Here is a 23,051-nt window from a genome sequence, read left to right as displayed (position 1 = left end):
AGGAAAAAGGATGCTTCTCTGCTTCATCATAAAGAATATAGTGGATGCTATACACTAGCGGATCCTCGGGGAGGGAAAACATGTGGGCTGGTGATATATGTGAAATCTGGGGTACCTTTTATTAAAGAAAATATCTTCATTGAAGAGCAGGGGCGGTGCACTGCTGTAAAAAGTTGTTTAGGCTGTCATCCTGTAACTTTTGTGAATATATATATATGCTCCCAATGTGGGGCAGGGAAAATTTTTTTGTTCTCTGCGGGAGGCCCTCTCTGATTTTGTCAATGGGCAAGTCATTATGGGGGGTGATTTCAACACAACATTCTCAGACTTAGATCATTTGGGGGGGGGGGGGGGGGGGGAACAGGAGGAGGTATGGCCCAGAGAGATAAGCTTATGCATTTGATCAAGGATGTAGATCTCTTAGATGTGTGGAGATTGCAGCATCCTGGACAAAGATTGTACTCCTTTTACTCACATGCACAGCAGACCTACACTAGAATTGATGCACTATGGTGTAGTCGCTCCTTGGGGGGACAGGTGAGCGATACAGAATTAGAGAGTATACATGCCTCCGATCATGCCCCCGTGTGGATCTGCTTGCATGGCTTGGGAGGGGAGGATCGTCATACTTTTTGGAGACTTAATGAATCCCTATTGGAGGAAACAAAGGTATGCCAAGAGGTGCAGGATCTATCAAGAATTATGTGCAAAATAATGAAAATGGTGAAGTTTCAGATGGCTTACTATTGGATGCCCTTAGGCTGTGGTACAAGGATACTTAATAAAGTGGGGGGCCATCCGGAAGCGGGAGCGTAGTGCTAAGCAACAAGAACTTCGGACGAAATTAGTTCGTCTAGAGACATTGCATCAAGGGAAAGGTAATTCTCATATCTTTGCCCAACTTTCTGCGTGCAGAATGGCGTTGCAATGACTCCAGGTAGACAAGATGGAATATTGCAGATGGCTAATCCAGCAGAAATTTTTTGAATTTAGCAACAAGGCGGGCACTATGCTTGCTCGTTTCCTGTGAAAGCGCCAGCCTGAGTGCACTATTGAGAAGATCAAGGATCCCAAAGATGTTCTTTTATATACAGATGGGGAAATTAGAGAACAATTTGTAAAATTTTACACTAATTTGTATTCTAGGGGAGAGAGTTTCACAGAGACTAGGGTTCGAGACTATTTATGGGGGATCAAGCTGGAGAAATTGGGTGAAAAAGATAGGGAGGAGTTAGAGGCCCCCATTACCTTAGATAAGGTTTTAAGGGTAATAAAAGTGCTCAAGAGTGGTAAAGCTCCAGGGATGGACGGATACACTGCTAAGTTCTATAAGATTTTTAGTTATGATTTGGCTCCATTGTTGAGAAGGATGGGCAACGCCTGTTTTTCTGGGCAAACTCTGCCACACAGCATGCTTGAGGCGGGGATTTCGGTCCTGTTGAAACCTGGTAAAGACCCAACTGTGGTTCTTATCGACCAATTTCCCTCATAAATAAATATAGATGTAAAGATTTTAGCTAAGATCATGGCAGACTGTCTAAGCAGGGTGCTTTCCCAACTGATTCATGTTGACCAGTCTGGCTTTGTTCCTTGGTGCCAGGTGGCTGATAATATGATGCACCTTAAATATTATTTGGGAAGTGCAGAGACGGGGATTCCTTTGCTTTGCTAACTACGGATGCTGAAAAAGCTTTTGATAGGGTGGATTGGTCTTAATTATTATTGAGTTATATGGGTTTTGGCTCCAGATTTTTAGGATGGCTGCAGTGTCTTTACAAGGCACCAGCAGCTCGTATCAAGGTGAATGGGGGCTTCTTCCCCCTGTTTGCTATTCAGCGTGTTACTCGGCAGGGCTGCCCCCTCTCCTCTCTTTTATTTTCTCTCTCTATTGAACCCCTGGCTCAGCGAGTTCATTCCTTACAAGATATCAAAGGGATTCAAGTCGGAGAGATTGAGCATAAAATAGCGCTCTTTGCGGATGATGTGTTTTATGTGAGAGCTCCCAGGATAACATTGCCAATCTTCATACGGGAGCTTAATCAATTTGGGCAGTTATCGGGATTTAAAGTTAATTATGATAAATCTGAACTCCTGGGAATCACTATTGCTGATAGGGAGGTAGATCAGTTGCTAGAGTCTTTTGCTTTTCGAAAGGCTCGAGTTAGTTTCCGGTATTTAGGCGTACATTTACCTCGGGACTGGTCTCAACTGTATACATTGAACTATACTCCTTTGCTCCAGGAGCTGCGGAAAGATTTAATTAAGTGGAAGGCTGGATGGCTTTCATTGTGGGGCCGAATATCGGCGGTTAAAATTAAGTTATTACCCAGACTGTTATTTGTGTTCCAGTCTCTCCTACTTCTGGTCCCGAGGAACGAGCTAATGTGCTTGCAGTCAGAAATTTCAAATTTTGTATGGGGGGATAGATCTGCGTGGATATCTAGGAAGGTGATGTGGAGTCCTGTAGAGCAGGGGGGTAGGGGGATACCCAATTTAAATTGGTACTACCTGGCTGCCCAATTTTAAAACTGATCTCAGAATGGAGTAAGGAAGAATGATCACCCATAATTGTGCTGGAACAATCATTTGTGGAGGGATACTTTCAAGATGGGGCCTTGTGGGCCTCAGCCTTTATCAGAGACTATAAGAGGATGACCCGAAACCCATTTATATCACATTTGCTGTCACTATGGTGTACAATCAAGTATAGGCTTTGGGGGTCATGCACCCCTTCTTCCTTTGCCCAGGTCACTCAGGAGTAGAGAGCTGCACGGCTTCCGTCCCCGCGGGAATCCCGCGGAACCCGCGGGATTCCCGCGGAGACGGAGGCAGTTCCTGCGGGGTTCCCGCGGGGATGGAAGCAGTTCTGCGGGGTTCCCGCGGGGATGGAGGCAGTTCCTGCGGGGTTCCCGCGGGGATGGAACCAGTTCTGTGGGCTTCCCGTGGAAGTGTAAGCTGCACCTGCACCAGCCTCTCATCTACCGAATACCAATTTATTTGAGTGCTGTCTCCTCCTCCTCCTCTTCTTCCTTGCTTTAACAGCATAAATGTGGAAAGTCTTCCATTAAGGAGGTGGTAGAGTCACAAATGATGACGGAATTCAAAAAGGCGTGCTAACCTTAAATGGCTGCATGTGTGTGGATATGTCAAGTGACAGACACTTAGATGGCGACTCTGGCTGTGATGAACTAGAGCTGATACCTGGCAGACTTGTATGGTCTGTGTCTCATACATGGCAATCTGGTGTAGGATGGGCTGGAAAGGGCTTAGACAGCAACTTCAGTGGCTGGAACATGAGGACAGTGCTGGACAGACTTTTATGGTCTGTGTCCCACAAATGAGAACATGAATAGGCTGGAGTGGGCTTCGATGGCAACTCCAGCAGTTGGAACATAAGGATGGGGCCAGATAGACTTCTGTGGTCTTTGTTCCAGAAACATGAAAGAAAAACCATAATCAAGTATATAATATCACACTCGTTGATTTAATGATGAATTGATCATGAGTGTTACTATTGGGCAGAGTGGATGGACCGTTCAGGTCTATTTGCTGTCACTTACTATGTTACTGTTAATCCTCTTTGCTCCCAGGCTGGTGCACAGACCTCAGCTCTGACACAGGCACGAGAATCAGATGTCACCTGACCTACTGGCGCATGCATGTGGCGACCTCTCAGCACACACTGCCAGTGAATCAGAGACAAATCTTACATGTGCGCACCAGAGTTCCAACTTCCGTTCCTTCCTTGCCTACAGTGCTGTGGCTCAAATCCAGAAAGAGACTGAGGGAGCTGACTGGAACTTTCTTTTATGTACTATTAAATTCTTACTGGGATGGGTGGGGATGGATTAAATTCTTGCGGGGACGGGTGGGGACGGGTTGGGATGGTTTAAATTTTTGTGGGGATGGGTGGGGATGGGTAAGATTCCAGTGGGGATGGGTGGGGACGGGTAAGATTCCAGCAGGGACGGGCGGGGATGGGTAAGATTTCTGTTCCCGTGCAACTCTCTACTCAGGAGCCTGGTTTCCCCGGGGCAGCTTTTGCAGCATGGGCCCAACGAGGAATTGCCGGTTTTGAGATTTTTTTAGATGTGGGGGAGTTGCGGTCTTTTGAGGTATTGAGGGAGTCCCACGGACTGCCAACATAAGATTTCTATGCGTATTTACAGGTTAAGCATTACATCATAAGCCAGGGGTGGTTGTGTCAGGATTCAGATGATACTGAGCAGTTTGAGAATTTGTGGGCTTCCTTGGGTAAAATGGGAAGAGCGATTACACATATATATAGGTTTATCAGGGGCCATGATTTTATAAAACTACCCTATATGTCCGCCAGGTAGAAGGATTTGGGGGCGAACTAAGTGTGGTTGAATGGAAAGAGAGTATGTCTGGAGGTGAACAAGTCTTCTCTATGTGTCTTAATTAAAGAAAATGCCTATAAGGTGTTAAGCAGGTGGTATTATACACCTGATAGGATAAAGGCAATGTTTCCTGGATCCACGGACCAATGTTGGAGATGTGGCTCTGATACAGGGACCTTTTTCATATTTGGTGGACTTGCTCATTGATACAGAACTTTTGGCAAGAGGTGACTAAATATCTATCTAATACGTTGGATGCTTCGTTTCCTTGCGACCCAAAGTGATGTCATCTTGGATGGGGCAATTGCAGAGGATTAAATTGCAGTGTCATATTAAATGGCTTTGTCTAGCTGCTGCAAAGACAAGTATTGCTTCATGCTGGAAGCAGAGCAGAGGACCTACAAGTACACAGCTGGTTGGTAAAAATACAACTGGTAGCTGAATTAGAGAAGTTGACAGATCGCAGATTAGGACGCTATGATCCCACTGCGGAGGAATGGACGTATTTGGACCAGTTATTAAGAATTCTTTAATGGGTGGGGGTGGTAAGGGGTTATACAAGTTTGGTCGGAGGGTGGTAAGGGGGTGGGAGGAAACTGGGGGGATATGGGAGGGTTCTAAAATCGAAAGTGTGGAATGGTATGAGTAGTGGAAAGTTTACCTTGGTATTGGGCGGTAGTTATTGTTCTGACAATATGAAGTCATGTGGTGATATGTCTTCCTCTTGATGCGATTTGTTGTAACTTCCAAAATTATTTTTAATAAAAATTTAAAGTAAAAAAAAAATAGCTGTACCAGCAATATTAGTATTTATTAACATTTGTATTTAATTGCTTATTGTAATTTTGGAATATAGATAACTGGATATATGTGTTACTTTAGTGAGGTATAGGGTTGGAAATATTTCTCCTACATTATGAAATGGCAAGTGGGTACTCCAGGACTGATGATGATGAAAAGTACTTATAGCCCATTTTATCCCTAAATATAGGTTCAAGGCAGGTTAACAAACTGAATCATTAATCAGGAACTAACAATAACAAAAGGGTTATATCCTCCTAACTTATGGAATAGACACATTATTAATAATTAAAATGTAGGAAACAAACTTTCAGTAATGTTCAAAACTGAACATAATTTGAACACGTGAACATCTACTGGTAAAGCATTCCAGCACTTAACTAACTGATATTAATTAGACTCTGGAATTCGTTGCCGGAGAACGTGGTACGGGCGGTTAGCTTGACGGAGTTTAAAAAGGGGTTAGATAGATTCCTAAAGGACAAGTCCATAGACCGCTATTAAATGGACTTGGAAAAATTCCGCATTTTTAGGTATAACTTGTCTGGAATGTTTTTACGTTTGGGGAGCGTGCCAGGTGCCCTTGACCTGGATTGGCCACTGTCGGTGACAGGATGCTGGGCTAGATGGACCTTTGGTCTTTCCCAGTATGGCACTACTTATGTACTTATGTACTTATGTACTTTTTATACCCTTGAGAGGGATATTGCAGAACAAGTTAACAGTGAGATTATGGGTTTCTAACAACTGAATTGTATACATTTGGTCCAGGGCCGGCTCAAGAGGTTGTGGCACCCCAGACCAATTTTTGTTTTGTTCCCCATGCCTTGCCTCCCGCTTCCCCTGCTCCACCTACCCCGTCCCACTCCCTATGTTGGGGCCAAGCAAGTATTGCACCACCAACACATAAAAAACCAAAACAGGAATATATACCATGAACTGCTGAAAACTGGACCCAAACAAAGATCGTTTTAGAAGCAGCAGGCACAGTTATAAAACATGCATGCTTTTTTCACAAACAACCTTAAGAAATAAAATAAGAAAGAAGACACAGGCTTGAAATCAAGCAGGAGCCAGAACCCAAACAAAGCAGCCTGGAATCATGCACCAGTGCATGCAAGGGATGTAATAATGCACGCAGTCAATGGCTGCAATTATATTGGTGTCATGCTGTGCATGGGTGAGTCATTAAGTGCTGGACAGAGGCAGCTAAAGGAAGACGTGTTCCTTCCATTTCCTAGAGGAGCAGCCCCAGCCGCATGATCCTTTCTTGAACTGCCAATTGCCGCTGCCTCACGGAGAACAAGAGCCAGAGGTAGCGTTGCAGCTCAGGCAGGCACAGAGACAGTCCAGTGGCGCAGAAGCCCGGCAGGAGCGCTGTGGGAAAGAGCCGGACCACGTGTGCAGTTCAGACAGGGGCAGGCAGCACATGGCACTGGTGCCGGATCAGCAAAGATGGCTGAACGCAAATTCCGTCCTCTGAGGCTCTAATCCAAACATCCAAAACAAAAAAAAGGGAGAGCGGTAGACGCTGAAACTGTTTAAATGCTTCTGCATCTCCACTCCTCCTTGCAAGGCAGGCTAGGATTGGATGTTGGTCATCCAATCCCAGTCTGCCTTGCAAGAAATAGCTAGTCCAGCAGTGTTATGTGTTGAGGGCGGAGCCAAGGAGGAGGAACGAGAAGTGGAACACAGAGGAGAGCTGGACACTGGGGGGTGGCAGGATTCAGGAGAGAAGAGGAGAACAAAACTGCAGTGACTGCCCACGCCTGCCCGTGCCCCTGCATTGTGAATCAGTAAGTCTTAAGAGAAACTTATGGGCCAGGTGAAGGCTCGGGTGCTTGACGCCCTTTAGCACCGGCACCCTGGATCAGAGCTTCACTTGGTCCATAGGCTGAGCTGGCCCTGATATGGTCTGCTGGACCTGTGCCCTCGTAAATCTTAAAAGCAGCATAATTTAAAAACAACCCATGCTCTAGCCAGTGAGGATCAACAAGCCTTCCCGCCCAATGCTGAAGTGCAGAACCAGTAGTAGTACGTTTTTCCATGGAGCAGAGAGGTTGATTTTCTAATATTTTCTCAGTGTGTCAAACTTTCTCTGTTTTGGTGCCTTCCCTTTTCAGGATATTTTTATTTTTCTGTCATATTTTCTTTTTCTCATTGTTACATTTAACCAAAATATAATTTATTTCATTTTATTTTTAATTTGTCGGTCATAGGGGCCTTTGAGGCCTTTTTTTGACTGAAGAGCATTGCCCATTTTCGTTTAGAGATTTATTCCCTTTTGACCTTGTGTCAGCCGTTTTTCCCTCCATGTCAAAGAGGGGACATGTGGCATTGTACTCTGTTTATATGACTATCTCAGGCACTGATCCCCATAATTGGTGTGTTCAGTGCTTGGGTCCTGAGCATCAGGACATACAGTGTGACATCTGTCTATGCATGCAAATGAGGACACTTAAAACCCGCAGTGTGATTATCTTTTTTGGTTCTGCATTGACATCAAGCATGGTAGGGGATTCGGCATTAGATGTGGAACCTACATCAACATCAGGTGCACCGACGCTGCATCAGGAATGCCTTGCATCAGACTCGGTACTGCAACCGCGTAAGGACTCCACGTCTTCATTATCATGCTGCGTGCATCGAGGGACCTGCAGCGTAAAAAACCTAAGAAGCATCACCATTGTTCTCCCTCCAGGCACGGTGCTGATTATACACCACTGTGCTCTGCCATGGCAGTTAGAGCGGTATTGCAAGTTTTAACAAACCATAAACTCTGCATCAGGATCTTCGACACACGATAAGCGTTGATGCCGCAGTGACCACTCTCCTCTTCGACTTAATACTCTTCGGCGAGAGCCTTCGGGGTCCTTGAGGTCTCCCGCACATAGACAAGGTATAACGCAGACTGCCTCCACACGTGGATACTGTTCAAAAATTCCATCCTTTCTGGAAGCCCAGGCCAGATATATTCCATGTATTAAAAAGAGAAAGGAAGACCAAACAACAACCAGCATGGTTAAAAAGTGAGGTGAAGGACGCTATTAGAGCTAAAAGAAAATCTTTCAAATAATGGAAGAAGGAACCAACTGAAAATAATAAGAAACAGCATAAGGAATGTCGTCAAATGCAAAGCACTGATAAGGAAGATAAAGAGGGACTTTGAACAAAAGATTGCATTGGAGGCAAAAACACGTAGTAAAAGGTTTTTTAGGTATATTAAAAGCAGGAAGCTGGCAAAAGAATCGGATGGACCGCTAGATGACTGAGGGGTAAAAGGGGCAATCAGGGAACACAAAGCTGTAGCGGAGAGATTAAATGAATTCTTTGCTTTGGTCTTCACCGAGGAATATTTAGGAGAGATACTGGTGCCAAAAATGGGATTCCAAGCTGACGAGTCAGAAAAACTGAATGAAATCTCTATAAACCTGGAAAATGTAATGTGGCAATTTGACAAATTAAACAGTAGCAAATCTCCTGGACTAGATGGTATTCATCCCAGAGTACTGATAGAATTGAAAAATGAACTGGCGGAACTGTTAGTAATATGTAATTTATCTTTAAAATAGAGCGTTGTACCGGAAGATTGGAGGGTGGCCAATGTAACGTCAATTTTTAAAAAAGGTTCCAGAGAAGATCCGGCAAATTATAGACCAGTGAGCCCTGACGTTGGTGCTGGCAAAATGGTACAGACTGTTATAAAGAACAAAATTACAGAGCATATTCAAAAGCATGGATTAATGAGACAAATTTTTATGGCCCTTTGGTCTGTCCCAATATAGCAATACTTATGTACTAACAAAACAACCCCAAAACACGATCTCTCAAGCCCAAGTGGCCAAGTGATCCAGAATATCGAACCCAGAGGCCAGATCCAAAGATACTGCTAAAACGATCTTCTTAGTATCTCTGTACCGTGCCCTTCCCGACAACCTGATTGGTACAGACTAAGTACCTCATTTTTACTCATATGATCCAACAATTGACCCAACACAAGTTTTTCTATAATTTTGGCAAAAATACACAAATTTGAAATAGGTCTATAATTAGTAACCTCCCGACTGTCCATCCCAACATCCTTCAAAATTGGGTGTGCCACTGCCCTTTTCCTCTTTACCGGCACTAACCCTTCTTCCAAACTGTTCACTGTCATTCCATACATCAACTGCATCAACCCAATTAATGAGGACATCTCTATCAGGCAGTAATTAGCTCTTAGAAATACAATCTTTTTAGATTCATAGAGGGAAACCTACTAATAACATTAAAATAATAATAATAAAGACTAAGTATTAGCATAGCGTTGCATATAACTAGCAATTTTAGGGGACTTTAGTTTACATATTCCCACTCCAATAGCAACTTAATTAAGAAATCACCAGTTATAAGATGCAGGCAGCAGTCCAGCAGTGAGGTGGCCATCCAGTCTTTTGCCCTGAGAGTCACATGTTTGATTATCTCCCAGTTGGTGAGAAGATGTTTGTGTGTACTTCGTGCAAAGAGCTCCTAGAGCTCCTAGCATCTCAGGGAATGGATCTGATCTCTGGAGACTAGAACAGCAGAATTGGAGGAGCTGAGGTAGAGGGGTTTAAAGAGGATGCCTTATGGGGACATAGTAGAGAAAGTCTTACCTCCAGTCTGGCAACCTTTGTGTTGCCATGGAGGAGAAAGGTCTCCTGAAGAGAGATCATCACTGTGGAGAGGAAGAAAATGATCCTGTAGCCAGGACCTGCCCTCCAGGGGATACAGTATCCTCTTGCACCAAGGTTGTGTCTCCAGAGGCTTCTTCCCAGGAGGGAAGGGTTAGGATGGCCGATTTACTACTACTACTACTATTTAGCATTTCTATAGCGCTACAAGGCGTACGCAGCGCTGCACAAACATAGAAGAAAGACAGTCCCTGCTCAAAGAGCTTACAATCTAATAGTTGGAGATTCGATCATTTTAGAAAGTTTTGGGGAGGAGCCTGTTATCTTGGTACACGTGGGTACCACTGACACAAGGAAATGTAAGAGGGAGCTTCTGGAAGTAGAAAGCTCAAGTCTAGAACTTCCAGGGTAGCGTTTTCAGAAGTGCTCCCCATTCCAAGTGCGCAAGGCCCAAGAGACAGGCAGAGCTCCGGAGTTTCAATGTGTGGATGAAGCTAGGGTGCATGGAGGAGAGTGTTGCATTTGTTAGGAACTGGGCAACATACTGGGAAAGGGGGAGTCTATTTGGGAAAGATGGGCTCCACTTTAACCAGGGTGAAACCAGGCTGCTGGAAATCAACATTTAAAAAAGAGAAGAGAGCAGCTTTTAAACTAGAAACTGGGGGAAGGCTGACAGTTGCTCAAAAGCGCATGGTTCACAACAAGGTATCTTTAAAAGATAGTACCAAAACAGGGAAGATAGGGCGTCCTGGTTGCAATAGAAACCATAGTAGACCAAGTATCTTTAAATAAAAATCAGACAGATTTTGAAGATTGCAAATTATCACTGTCATTGGGTTGCCTCTCCAGAAGGCTCTGGATTGTTCTCGTTTACATATCAAGCAGCAGGAGCTTCTGTGGAAGTATGCTTATTTAGTTTTCCTTATTGTCACTGCAGCTTGACTGCTGGTGAGAGCATCCTAGAAACAGCCCTTTCTGCCATCCTGTTTGCAAGTCTTAGCTAAAGTGGATTTTCTTTGCAGGATGTCTCGCCTCACAGTACTGCGTCGTAATTGCTTGTTGCATTTTACCCAAGTCTGGGACCCTTATGTTAAATGGCAAGATTATAGAGCTGTTTGAGGTTTGATGTTTATTGACTGCTTTCCCTATAGCTGTCTTTGTCATGGGGAAGGGCGTGGGGGGGGGGGGGGGGGTTAACCCTTGATATGTTCTTTGCATTGTACCTAAGAGTGCAGGTATGGCTTGTTAGTTTTCTTTGTTGGGGTATGTGTTTTTTTGGACTTATGTGTTGTTGGATGTTTTATTTTCTATGAACAAGTGTTAATAAAAATATTCGGGGGAAAAAAAAAGCGAGGTGAAACTATTAAGAACATAAGTGTTTGCCATACTGGGACAGAGTGAAGGTCCATCAAGCCCAGTATCCTGTTTCTAACAGTGGCCAACCCAGGTCATAAGTACCTGGCAAGATCCCAAAACAGTAGAATACCTTTTATGGTGCTTATCCTAGGAATAAGCAGTGGATTTTCCCCTAGGCCATGTTAATAATGGCTTATGGACTTTTCTTTTAGGAAGTTACCCAACCCTTTTTTTAAACCCACTAAGCTAACTGATTTTACAACTTTCTCTGGCAACGAATTCCAGAGCTTAATTACACATTGAGTGAAGAAATATTTTCTCCAATTCACATCTACCCATTCCACTCCACTCATTATTTTATGGACCTCAATCATATCTCTCCTCAACCATCTTTTCGCCAAACTGAACAGCCCTAGCCGCTTTAGCCTTTCCTAATAGGGAAGTTTTCCCATCCCCTTTATCATTTTTGTCACCCTTCTCTGTACGTTTTCTAATTCTACTATATCTTTAATGGGATGCAGTGACCAGAATTGCACACAGTACTCAAGGTGCGGTCACACCATGGAGCGATATAAAGGCATTATAACATCCTTATTTTTGTTTTCCATTCCTTTCCTAATAATACGTAACATTCTATTTGCTTTCTTAGCCGCCGCAACACACTGAGCAGAGGATTTCAATGTATCATCAGCGATGACACCTAGATCCTTTTCCTGATCAGTGATACCTAATGGGGAACCTTGCATCAACGTAGCTATAGTTCGGGTTCCTCTTTCCCACATGCATCACTTTGCACTTGCTCACATAAAACGTCATGTGCCTAGACCTGGAAGTATTTTTGTGGGTTGGAGATGCCAAAAGAGCTGCCTGAACTTCTGGTGTTGAAGGGGGGACCAGTTGCTGCCTCTTCCCCAGTGGTGGCATCTTCTGAGGCGAGACTGGACTACAGCCCCTCTCTTCACTCAAAGGAATGCCCTTCTTCAAGTCTCTGCTTCCTTTGGGAATGAGGTACGTTTATTGAAAGAAAACTGTTCAGTTCTATTTAACGACTTGGGGCAACAAGCTACCAAATTGGGCTCTTTAGAGAGTTAGGTGAAACAACGTCAGAGCTTTGCTTGTACTACTATTAAGGAGAGGAACGTTCAAGCTCAGAGGCTTGAATACTTGGACAGTCACTTCAGAACAAAATAACCAGAGGTTTCTAAATTTTCATAAATCTCCACTAATTCCTGCGTTGGATATGTTGAAGAAATATTTCCAGGAGATATTAGGGCTACAGTCTGAAGGCTTTTCGCCTATAGTTAGAGCCCAATATTTTGACAGGAGCCTCAGGAATCCAACTACAAAGCTTTTTAGAAGTAATAGTTGAGAGAACTACACTTCTGGTGACTTTTACTCTGGAACCTTATAGGAACAATATTTTCTGTCTTATGAAAGCAGAGTTTTCCAAGTCTGTCAGTGAGGCTGTCTCTTCCTGTAATATTATTTTGTCTTCTGCTCTGGATACCCAGAAAAGGAGATGGGAATTTCTGGCTGTTATGCCAAGAATTCTAGCTGTGAGTGGTACTTTTGTTGCCTTTAAGGAAGGAGTGGGGAATATACCTGCTGAGGGTCCTACTTGATGTAATATGCTGTAATATTAGCTATGATTGTTAATTCCTCCATTTGCTTTATAGTATAATTAATTATTATTATCCTATATAATAATTTGCACCTCCAACATTCTAGGTCTGGATGCCTGAGTTCATAACATCCATTCCCACTCATTGCCCCGCCCTCGTGTCAAAACGTAATGACATCAGAGGGCGGAACAATGAGGGGGAGGGGAACACTGGAGGCGAGATGATATCAAGAGGAGAAAATCGCGGGACATCGAGGGGAGGGAGGGAGGAAGGGCAGAGGAGAGGAGAATTGATGGATGGGATGGGAGGACAGTCATAGGTGCCCCATATAAGAGGCTGGCTGCTGCCCCCCCCTCCCCAAACGCAGGGCTGCCTGGTGCAGCAGCGCTTGCAGCCAGGCAGTTCTCGGACGGTCCCTCCGCTCCTTCCTGCCCTCAGCTCCCTGATCGACAGCCCTCCTCTCCGTTCCTCCCCCCCTTGCGCGTGTTTAACCCTTTTACTTTCAGGCGCAGTGACGGCAGTGAAGAGGACAACACAGCGGGCTCGCCTCCAGCTTCTCCCTTCCCTCACACAGTGTCCCATCTTCTGCAATGATGCACTGTGTGAGGGAAGGGAGAAGCTGTGTTTTCCTCTTCACTGCCGTTGCTGCGCCTGAAAATTAAAGGGTTAAACATGCACTTGTGTGGGGGGGGGGAAGGAACGGAGAAGGAGGGCTGTCAGGGAGCTGAGGGAAGGCAGGGAGAATCGCTGGACATGGATGGGAGGTCATGGGGAGAGAAGAGATGCTGGAATTGGAGAGGAGGGCAGGGGGAGAAGCGATCGCTGAACAGGAGAGGAGGGGGGACGGCAGGGGGAGAGAAGAGATTGCTGGACAGGCGGGGAGGGCAGGGGAGAAAGGAGAATTGTTGGACATGGATGGAGGGCAGGGGAGAGAGGAGAATTGCTGGACATGGATGGAGGGGGCAGGGAGAGAGAAAATTTGCTGGATATGGGTGGATGGAGGAGAGGGCAGGGGAGAATGGAGAGTTGCTGGACATGAATGGATGGAGGGGAGGGAAGTCAGGAAGGAGATGCACATGGATGGAGGGAAGAGAGGAGAAATGCTGGACATGGATGGAGGGAGCAGGGAGAGAGGAAATTTGCTGGATATGGATGGATGGATGGATGGAGGAGAGGGCAGGGGAGAATGGAGAGTTGTTGGACATGGATGGATGGAGGAGAGGGCAGGGGAGAATGGAGAGTTGCTGGACATGGATGGAGGGGAGGGCAGGGGAGAATGGAGAGTTGCTGGACATGGATGGCGGGGAGGGCAGGGGAGAGAGGAGAATTGCTGGACATTGATGGATGAATGGGGGCAGGGGAGAGATTAAATTTGCTGGATATGGGTGGATGGAGGAGAGGGCAGGGGAGACTGGAGAGTTCCTGGACATGGATGGGGAGAGGAGGGGAGAGAGGAGAATTGCTGAACATGGATGGATGAATGGAGGGGGCAGGGGAGAGAGGAAATTTGCTGGATATGGGTGGATGGAGGAGAGGGCAGGGGAGAATGGAGAGTTGCTGGACATGAATGGATGGAGGGGAGGGAAGTCAGGAAGGAGATGCACATGGATGGAGGGAAGGGAAGAGAGGAGAAATGCTGGACATGGATGGAGTCTGCATACTCTCTATCTTTTAAAAAATACTATAAATAAAAAATCACAAAAAAAGAAAGATTAAAACAAAAAAAACATAGATAAAACAATCCGTATCTCATACCCCTGGAGCATATTACTCATTATACACCCTTCCCAATTATTACTTATCATGACAGAACATTTCTCCTAACGGTTCCCTTAAAAACATAATCACCATTACATGATAACCTTGCTAGCGCCCGTTTCATTTGTGTGAGAAACAAGCCTTTTTTTACTAGTAGTCAATATTTTTCCTTACGAATATTTTCTTGGCAGCTTGGTCCACAATGTGTTGTGGTCTAACTTGGAATTATTTTCTTTCCTTTTTATTACCTTCCATCTGTAATTTTTCATTTTTTTTCCTTATTCATAAGTTTGCGTTGTTGATAAAAAGTTTTAAATGCAAATAAATACAAAAATTACAAAATAAAATACCTGCTGCTCTAACAATGCTAAGCGATCCACTTCTCGACTTTTTTTTTCTCCACCTTCGTTCTAATTTCCTTACTTGTCTTTTTAAAACAACTAACCCATCATGATCCCAGGGATTCTTTTTATGCCCCCCCCCCCCCCCAATACCATCTTCCGCTGAAGAATCACTGCCTCCACCACAGACTGCAATCTCTCCTCCCATACTACTTCGTGTTCATGGGGAGTTCCATTATTGTTCCACTTCGTGGCACGCTGGAGGTCAACTTAACCATGAGGTCAGTGTTTCAGTAATCAACATGCTTTTCTTGGGTAAAAACAAGCCTTAAAGTCTGCAACCACATGTGAATTCCACTTGTGCTGAGGTAATGTGGGTGTTCTCTTTGTCCACCAACAGCCTTAGTAATATTTTGCAATCTTCTTGCAAGTCTGAAGCCTGACAAGCAACAGGCTTTAGTAGTGAAAGATGAGGTTAGCCAGAGTCTGTATATTTAATACTGGATACTGCTATGTATTAACGCTATATAACTTTGTTCTATAAGAAATGTACTGCTGCATATAGGGGGAGATTCTATATATGGCACCTAAAAAATCGGCGCAGAAATCAGTGCCGACTAAGTGTATTCTATAAGCGGTGCCTAGAGTTAGGCGCAATATATATAAAATATGCTTGTTGACATCCTAGTACCTAAAACTATGCGTCTCCATTTACACCAGTGAAACGTGGCGTAAATCCCAGTGCGTAGATTTAGGCACATTGGGCTGTATTCTATAACTACATGCATAAATTTCGTAATGCCCACAAAATGTCCATTTCCCCTGCCTGTAACCATGCCCCTTTTTGCCTGCGTGCATTACAAGTTAGACACATTGCATTACAGAATGTGCTTCGTTGTGTGCATAAATTCTAATTGGTTCCAATTAGTGCTCATTATTGCTTGTTAAGAGCTGTTATCAACTCTGATTAGCTTGTTAAGCCAGTTAAGTTATGTGCGTTGTTATAGAATATGCTTGGATTTCGGCGCGGATCTCTAGGCGTGCTACATAGAATCTGGGGGTTAGTGCTTTATGCGAAGCCTTTTACTCCCACAGTCTTTATCTGGCTGGGCTTAGGGATCCCCGCCAGCTGCTGTTAGGTGGGCTTGAGCCCAAAGTGGATGGACCCCTACCCACCCGTGATTGTGCCACTGCTTTGCATGTAGTTGTGAAGAGCTGTATATTTTGACTTGTAATGTTTTGCCTTTGTTTGCAGTTTTCAAATATTTGGCAGAGAAATACCTCCAACGGCTCAAACAACAAACTAGTGAAGATCCAGAACCAGTGCATACAAGTAGTAACAAAATTGGTATGTATGTAATAAAACTGTTAAGGGATTTAAAGATTGATTTTACTAATTTTTTTATATACCTTCATTTTTATTCAAGCAAACAAACAGCTGTACAACTGCTGTAGCTGAGAGGTATAAATAGAAACAACAAACGAACAAAGAAAGCAACCCAACATCTTTGCTCCAATAGTCCCCTAATATTTCCCCTCCCCATACCTGATCTTTACACATTCCCTGCATTCTCCAATAATCAAGACTTCAAGGGTTCTTAAAAACATTATCTCATTAATCAGAAGCAATACAGAGTCCCTCCATACTCCTGTGTCACTAATTCCACTTGGATAAAACTCCTTAAAATGTCTCTCCCTTCCTCCCACTTACCTCCCTTTATAACTCTGTCACACACAATTGGTCGGTTGAGATGGGAGTAAGTAGGTTCCTTTCCAAGTAAGTAATGTAGAAGCCCCAGGTCTCTTCAAACTTATTGCAAGCATCCCATAGAATACATGTGAACTTATCATACCCCATCATCTGTCTCATTCTCTCTTCCCAATTCTTCACCTCCAGGCCCTTTTCTGTTTTCCAGGTCTCTATCGTTACCATTTTAGCAGCCATCAACAGCAATCCCATTATTGTCTCCTCTCTCCTTCCTCTATTGGATGAATCCCCAAGAAGAACCAACCATGATCAAGTTCTCATGGACTTTCCCATAATTTCCCAATTCGTTCTGCTACCCTACTCCAGAATCCAAGGAATTTTCTATATCCCCACCATATGTAATTTAAAGATATCTAATTCTTTACAGTCAAGACCTCCAACACAATCCCCCCCCCTCCACACACACACACACACACTTCAGGCCTGGCTATCCCAACTACCTAGTCATCCCTAGCCACACCCAGTGAGCCTTCTCTGTAGTAGTCCCCTCACTCTGGAATGCACTCTCTAAAAGGCTTTTCTCATCACAAGACTATCTCTATTTCAGGAACCAGGTGAAATTTTGGCTCTGCTCCCAAGTCTTTAATGGAAAAAAACAACTAACTTGCTTGTCACACACACACACACACACACACAAAAATTAACACTGGCAGCACACACCATAGCAGGACTTGCTTATTTACTTCTGTGCCAGCTGAGATTATATTCATGCAGCTTTCTGACTTCACTTGCAATTTTCTTTAAATTAGTCCCCTTATTTTCTGACTCCTGTTACTCTGTCTTACCTGTTTGCATTCCACCTTTGCTTATACCCTGTGCTGTATATTAAATTGTTTTATTGTGTATTGTGTTGACATTGTAAGTAGCATACTGTGCCATACTATACGTCATTTGAATATTTTTACTGCTGTAATTCTGTTGCCTTTCAACTTACACTTGCTGTACACCACCTTGAGTGAATTTCTTTCAAAAATACAATTTAACAGGTCTGTAACTACTACACTGGTTCCTAGACTTCCCCTCCTTGGGATAAAACACCACTGTGGCATCATAATCTGGTAATATGCCCACTTCTAAAGCATCATTAAACACCCTTTGCAACAGTGGGGCTGTTTAGATTCCCTCAACAGAAAGCTGAGGTTGCAATATCTCAGCACTGCTGACACCTCCAGAGAAATATCATAGTAACATAGTATATGACCGCAAAAACAGACCTGCATGGTGCCTGGTCTGCCCAATAAAGTAGCCAGAGCTGCACCTGCCACTTCATGCAGGTTGCACTCTTGTCATTAGATTGAAAGCTCTGTCGAGCAGGGACTGTCTCTTCATGTTCAGATGTACAGCACTGCTTACATCTAGTAGCGCTATAGAAATGATAAGTAGTAGTCTTGATCAAATACTGGCATCACAAATAGAATAGTCACACAATCATGGAAGACTGGTTTTATAAATTTGGTTGCAGCATAGTCACATTCATTGACAGTACTTGACTAAACCAGCAATCCAACAATGTGCAAACTGAAATATTTAACTCGCTATCACCTTAAGGTTTCTTCCCCTCCTTTTCTTAGATACATCATAGCATGTGATACAAAAAAATGTACACTTGTTCTTGATCTGTCCCTGCTATTCTCAGGTTACAAATCAGAAGTCTTCCCAATCACTGGAGTTGCTGTTAGAGCCCACTCAACCCCATCCAAATCTCTTTCTGTAATCAGGACACAGACTGTAAAAATCTGCCCAGCACTGGTCTTAATTCCCTACTACTGGAATTGCCATCTACACCTTAACAAGTTTTGTTTTGATTACATCCTTTTTCCATTTTAAGATCCATTATGTTTAGCCCATGCATTTTTGAACTTCTTCACCATTTTGATATCCACTACCTCCCCTGGGAGGGCATTCCAGGCATCCACCACCCCCTCTGTGAAACTTCCTGTTGTTTCTCCTAAGTACCACGCTCAGTTCGTGTCCTCTAGTTCTACTTCTTCTCTGTCTGTAGAAGAGATATGTATGTTGATTGATACCTTTCATTGTCTATCATATCTCCTTTATCTCTCCTTTCCTCTAGGGTATACAAATTCAGATCAAGTCTCTTCTCATATGTCTTTTGTCACAAACCCCATACCATTGTCTCAACTACCTCTCCATACTCTCCAGCATCAGTATAAATAGGTCTCTGTGGCAGGGCTTTTGGGTTCAAGAACAAACACTATTGCATCTGGTTCCGTGTTGTCTCCCACGATTGCCACCTTTGGAATCATCTCCACCAGCTGCCTCTGTCATCACGCCTGCCTCTGGAGCTTTGGGGGTGTGGGATATAGTCATGATGGCGGGAAGGCGGTAGAACTAGAGGACATGAATTGAGGTTAAAGGGGGGCAGACCCAGGTGTAATGTCAGGAAGTATTTTTTAACAGAGAGGATGGTGGATACGTGGAATACCTTCCCGTGGGAGGTTATGGAGATGAAAACGGTAATGGAATTCAAACATGCGTGGGATAAACAAAAAGCAATCCTGTTTAGAAGGAATGGATCTGCGGAATCTTAGCGGAGATTGGGTGGCAGCACCGGTAATTGGAAAGCAAAACCAGTTTTGGGCAGACTTCTACGGTCTACGCCCTCATCGTGACTGAATAGATATGGATGGGCTGGAGTGTACATTTTAAGGGGCTTCGACATTAGCTTCAGTATTATTAGTACAAGAAGAGTGCTGGGCAGACTTCTACAGTCTGTGCCCTGAGAATGGCAAGACAAATCAAACTCTGGTATATATAAAGTATCACATACCATGTAAAATGAGTTTATCTTGTTGGGCAGACTGGGTGGACCATACTGGGCTTTATCTGCCGTCATTTACTATGTTACTATGTTTTCAGTAACATGTTTCTTGGGACTGTCCATGGGGGGGGGCTGTCTAGTCAGCTTGTCACCTTCTCTCCTCCCCCCCCCCCTTTCTGAACTCAGAGAGGGTAGTCAGTTACCCTCAGGGCCTCCTGGGAAGGTTAGCCATTTGGGTGCCGTACTTATGAACCAGGAGATCCACCTCTTTCAGAGTGCAGAAATCTTTTTTGGCCCTATTCAACGCAGAAAAAAACACAATGCCTTATACTTACATCACAATATAATACAAATAATTTCCCCACCATATCTACCCCAAACCTTTCCCTCCCCGTCTCTAACACTCTGAAAATTCTTGGAGTTACCATAGATCGACATCTCACACTTGAAAGCCACGTGAAGAATACAACTAAGAAAATGTTCCACTCCATGTGGAAACTCAAAAGAGTAAAACCTTTCTTCCCAAGGGCCATTTTCCAAAATCTGGTACAATCGATGGTACTAAGTTACCTGGACTACTACAATACATTTTACGCTGGATGTAAAGAACAGATTATTAAGAAACTTCAAACCGCCCAAAACACCGCAGCCAGACTCATATTTGGAAAAACAAAATATGAAAGTTCAAAACCCCTAAGAGAGAACTTACATTGGCTCCCTCTTAAAGAACGTATCACGTTCAAGATTTGCACGATAGTTCATAAAATCATTTACGGAGACGCCCCGTCATACATGCACGACATAGTGGACCTCCCACCCAGGAATGCCAAAAGATCTGCCCGTACCTTTCTTCAGTTACACTTCCCCAGTTGCAAGGGATTAAAATACAAACTAATACATGCGTCCAGCTTTTCTTACATGAGCTCGCAGTTGTGGAATACACTACCAAAATACTTAAAAACAATTAATGAAATAACCAACTTTCGCAAATCGTTAAAAACCCATCTCGTCACTAAAGCTTACCTCGAGAATCCATAACTAACCACAACATAACACCACGACTCCTTGACTATGACTGTCTCCTTTCTATAACTGTTTGATTATATTAACATGTGAACCTTGTTATTGTTGTTCTTAATATCTATGTAACACCAATTGTTTTTTGTACCCTGAAATGGCAATGCCATTACAGGTATTTGTAAGCCACATTGAGCCTGCAAACAGGTGGGAAAATGTGGGATACTAGTGCAATAAATAAATAAATAGTTAACAATAGTATGTCTTAACAATGATCAGAGTCAAGCAGCAAATTACCCTTGGAAAAACAGTCATTTAAATACTGCTTGAAGGCATGTAAAACTAGTTTGTATTTCCCTTTTTTTTTTCTAGGTGTGTTTAACACAGCTGGTGGCAGCCACTCAGTTTCCAACGCTAATACTCTTAATGGTGGAGATGTCATTACTCTTAGACCAAACAAGCAGAGAACGAAGAAAAACAGGACCCCTTTTAGCAACTGCAGCATACCCTAGAATTATTTTTCTCAGGTGGAAAAGTTGGTGGTAAACTGGAGAGAATGTGTGCAATCCTTTTTACATTGAAAGGGAAGACAGCCAGCTGTAATGAGATTAGCATATTTTCTGTCAAACTTTCTACCTGGATGGTTCCTGAAATATGGCAAACTGAAAAACATTTGGAAAAGGCAAGAGAGACCTCTAGTGGCAAAAACGTTACAGACTGTTACTGTTGCCTGTATGTTTTTATGCTAAATGAATCATTCTGTTCAAAGGAGTACCCTAGAACTGAATTACACCAACAGGATTTTGTCAAGCTGTATGAAACATGAAAACTATGTAGTATATTTACAGACCTTTTCAAATCGGGGACCAAGATAAGTTTTGTCCTTCTAAGTCGTACCCAGATATTTTTTTCAGAAGAATGGTGATCCACAGGATGTTTGTAGTTGAAATAACAGAAAACAAAGATCTTGTTTCCTCTTGGTCTGCATTAATCTCTTATCAGGTAACTGTTAATTGGTGCAATATGTGTGTTATAAATGTTAAATGAGATATGCAGAAATGTTTTGGTACGATGAATCAGGTTAAAGTTTGTTACAGAAAACTGTTAAGCTGACACAAATTATTGTTTCCAATCTATTTTAAACTTTTGTTTCAATATTAGGCAAGGTCCTCCAGAATCAGAATATGCACGAGGACCATACTTTCACTATATGGGCTTTGAAATTAGATTTAAAGTGTGCATGGTGCCAAAATCTTTCACTACATTTCTTTTGGGCTTATATTGCACTACATTTTTTTTTGTGCAAAGTGAATTTTTTTATACATTTCCTTTACCAGTCTCACGGGAGAGACAAATATAATGTTTAAATTGCAAGTACATTCCACAAACAAAGCCCTATTGAATCTCATACAGGGTATCTAATTGAGGTCATTTTTACATACTGCTGCAAGTTAGTTTCTGCTACTGACAGAACATTTTCAGTTCGGTTTCCCTTCTGCAAGATCAGAGATGATGAATAAGTCCAGATTTCAGGCACTGTTTAATGGTAGTGAATCCATGTGCAACTAGTATTTACCATCCCTGTATCTGTTTGAATGTATTGTGTGTAAGCAGTTGAAAACTTGCAGCATTGTCTATCCTGTCTTAACCTGTGGGAACAGACTTAGAAGAACATAAAAATAGCCACACTGGATCAGACCAGTGGTCCATCTAGCCCAGTGTACGTTTCCAAGAGTGGCCAATCCAGGTCACAAGTACCTGGCAGAAACCCAATTAGTAGCAACAGTCCATGCTACCAATTCCAGGGCAAGCTGTGGCTTCCCCATTTCTGTCTCAATGGCAGACTATGGACTTTTCTAAACCTTTTTTAAACCCAGATAACTAAATGCTGTTACCACATTCTCTGACAGCAAGGATGTGGTAACAACATTTAGTGCATCTAAGAGTAGTTTTAGCTTAAATGAGACACTTTGGTTTGTACTGTGTAATATAACCAGTGTGAACCAGTCGGGCTCACAGTATATGAAGTGCAATTTGTGTCACTATTTCAGACATTCTTCGAAAGGCTCAGAGGAATTCTAAGAAAGCTTGTGAAAGGCTTTTAAGTAATAACTGAATAGTAATTGTTACAGGGTAAATATCACTCTTTGTAGGGTATGCTTTTAAAATATTCTACAGTTCCAATGGAAATTCTAAAGCAGCAGCTCAGTGACCGTATGAAGCACTATCTCTGTAGACAAGAAAGGAAGAAAGCCTTCCATACCTTGCTATTCACTCCCAGTCCTCAAGGACCACCAATGTGTCAAGTTTTAGCATATCCCTAATGAGTACGCATGAGAGAGATTTATATGCTTACTGTTTCCATTGTATTAACATTTCTCTCATGCATACTTATTAGGGATACCCTAAAAATCTGACCTGTTGGTGGACCTTGAGAACTGGAAGTGAATACTGCTACTTTAGTGCATCAGGCCCCACTTAGTAGATTTTTTTCAAACTGTTACACTCTAAGGCAAAAAATGAATTTAAATGTCTTAAGTTATACTTAGGTAATTCCTATATATTAGTAGAACCTGCTTTTATAAATTCTATAGGT

General features: G+C 43.1%; 1 protein-coding gene across 2 annotated transcripts in view; it reads left to right on the top strand.

Annotated features, from left to right (window-relative positions):
• RAB23 (RAB23, member RAS oncogene family) overlaps positions 1-22,197 on the top strand; it is a 110,948-nt gene extending 88,751 nt beyond the window's left edge. For both annotated transcript variants that reach the window (XM_030198991.1, XM_030198992.1), the window contains exons 6-7: positions 16,147-16,239; positions 20,828-22,197. In XM_030198991.1, the coding sequence (XP_030054851.1) occupies positions 16,147-16,239; positions 20,828-20,967 (233 nt within the window). In that variant the 3' untranslated portion in view covers positions 20,968-22,197. The remainder of the gene's footprint in view (positions 1-16,146; positions 16,240-20,827) is intronic.
• Positions 22,198-23,051: the final 854 nt, after the last annotated feature.

Source organism: Microcaecilia unicolor, chromosome 3, assembly GCF_901765095.1.
Source record: "Microcaecilia unicolor chromosome 3, aMicUni1.1, whole genome shotgun sequence".
NCBI lineage: Eukaryota > Metazoa > Chordata > Amphibia > Gymnophiona > Siphonopidae > Microcaecilia > Microcaecilia unicolor.
The sequence above is the reverse complement of the archived record's forward strand: the minus strand, read 5'-3'. Positions and strand labels throughout refer to the sequence as shown.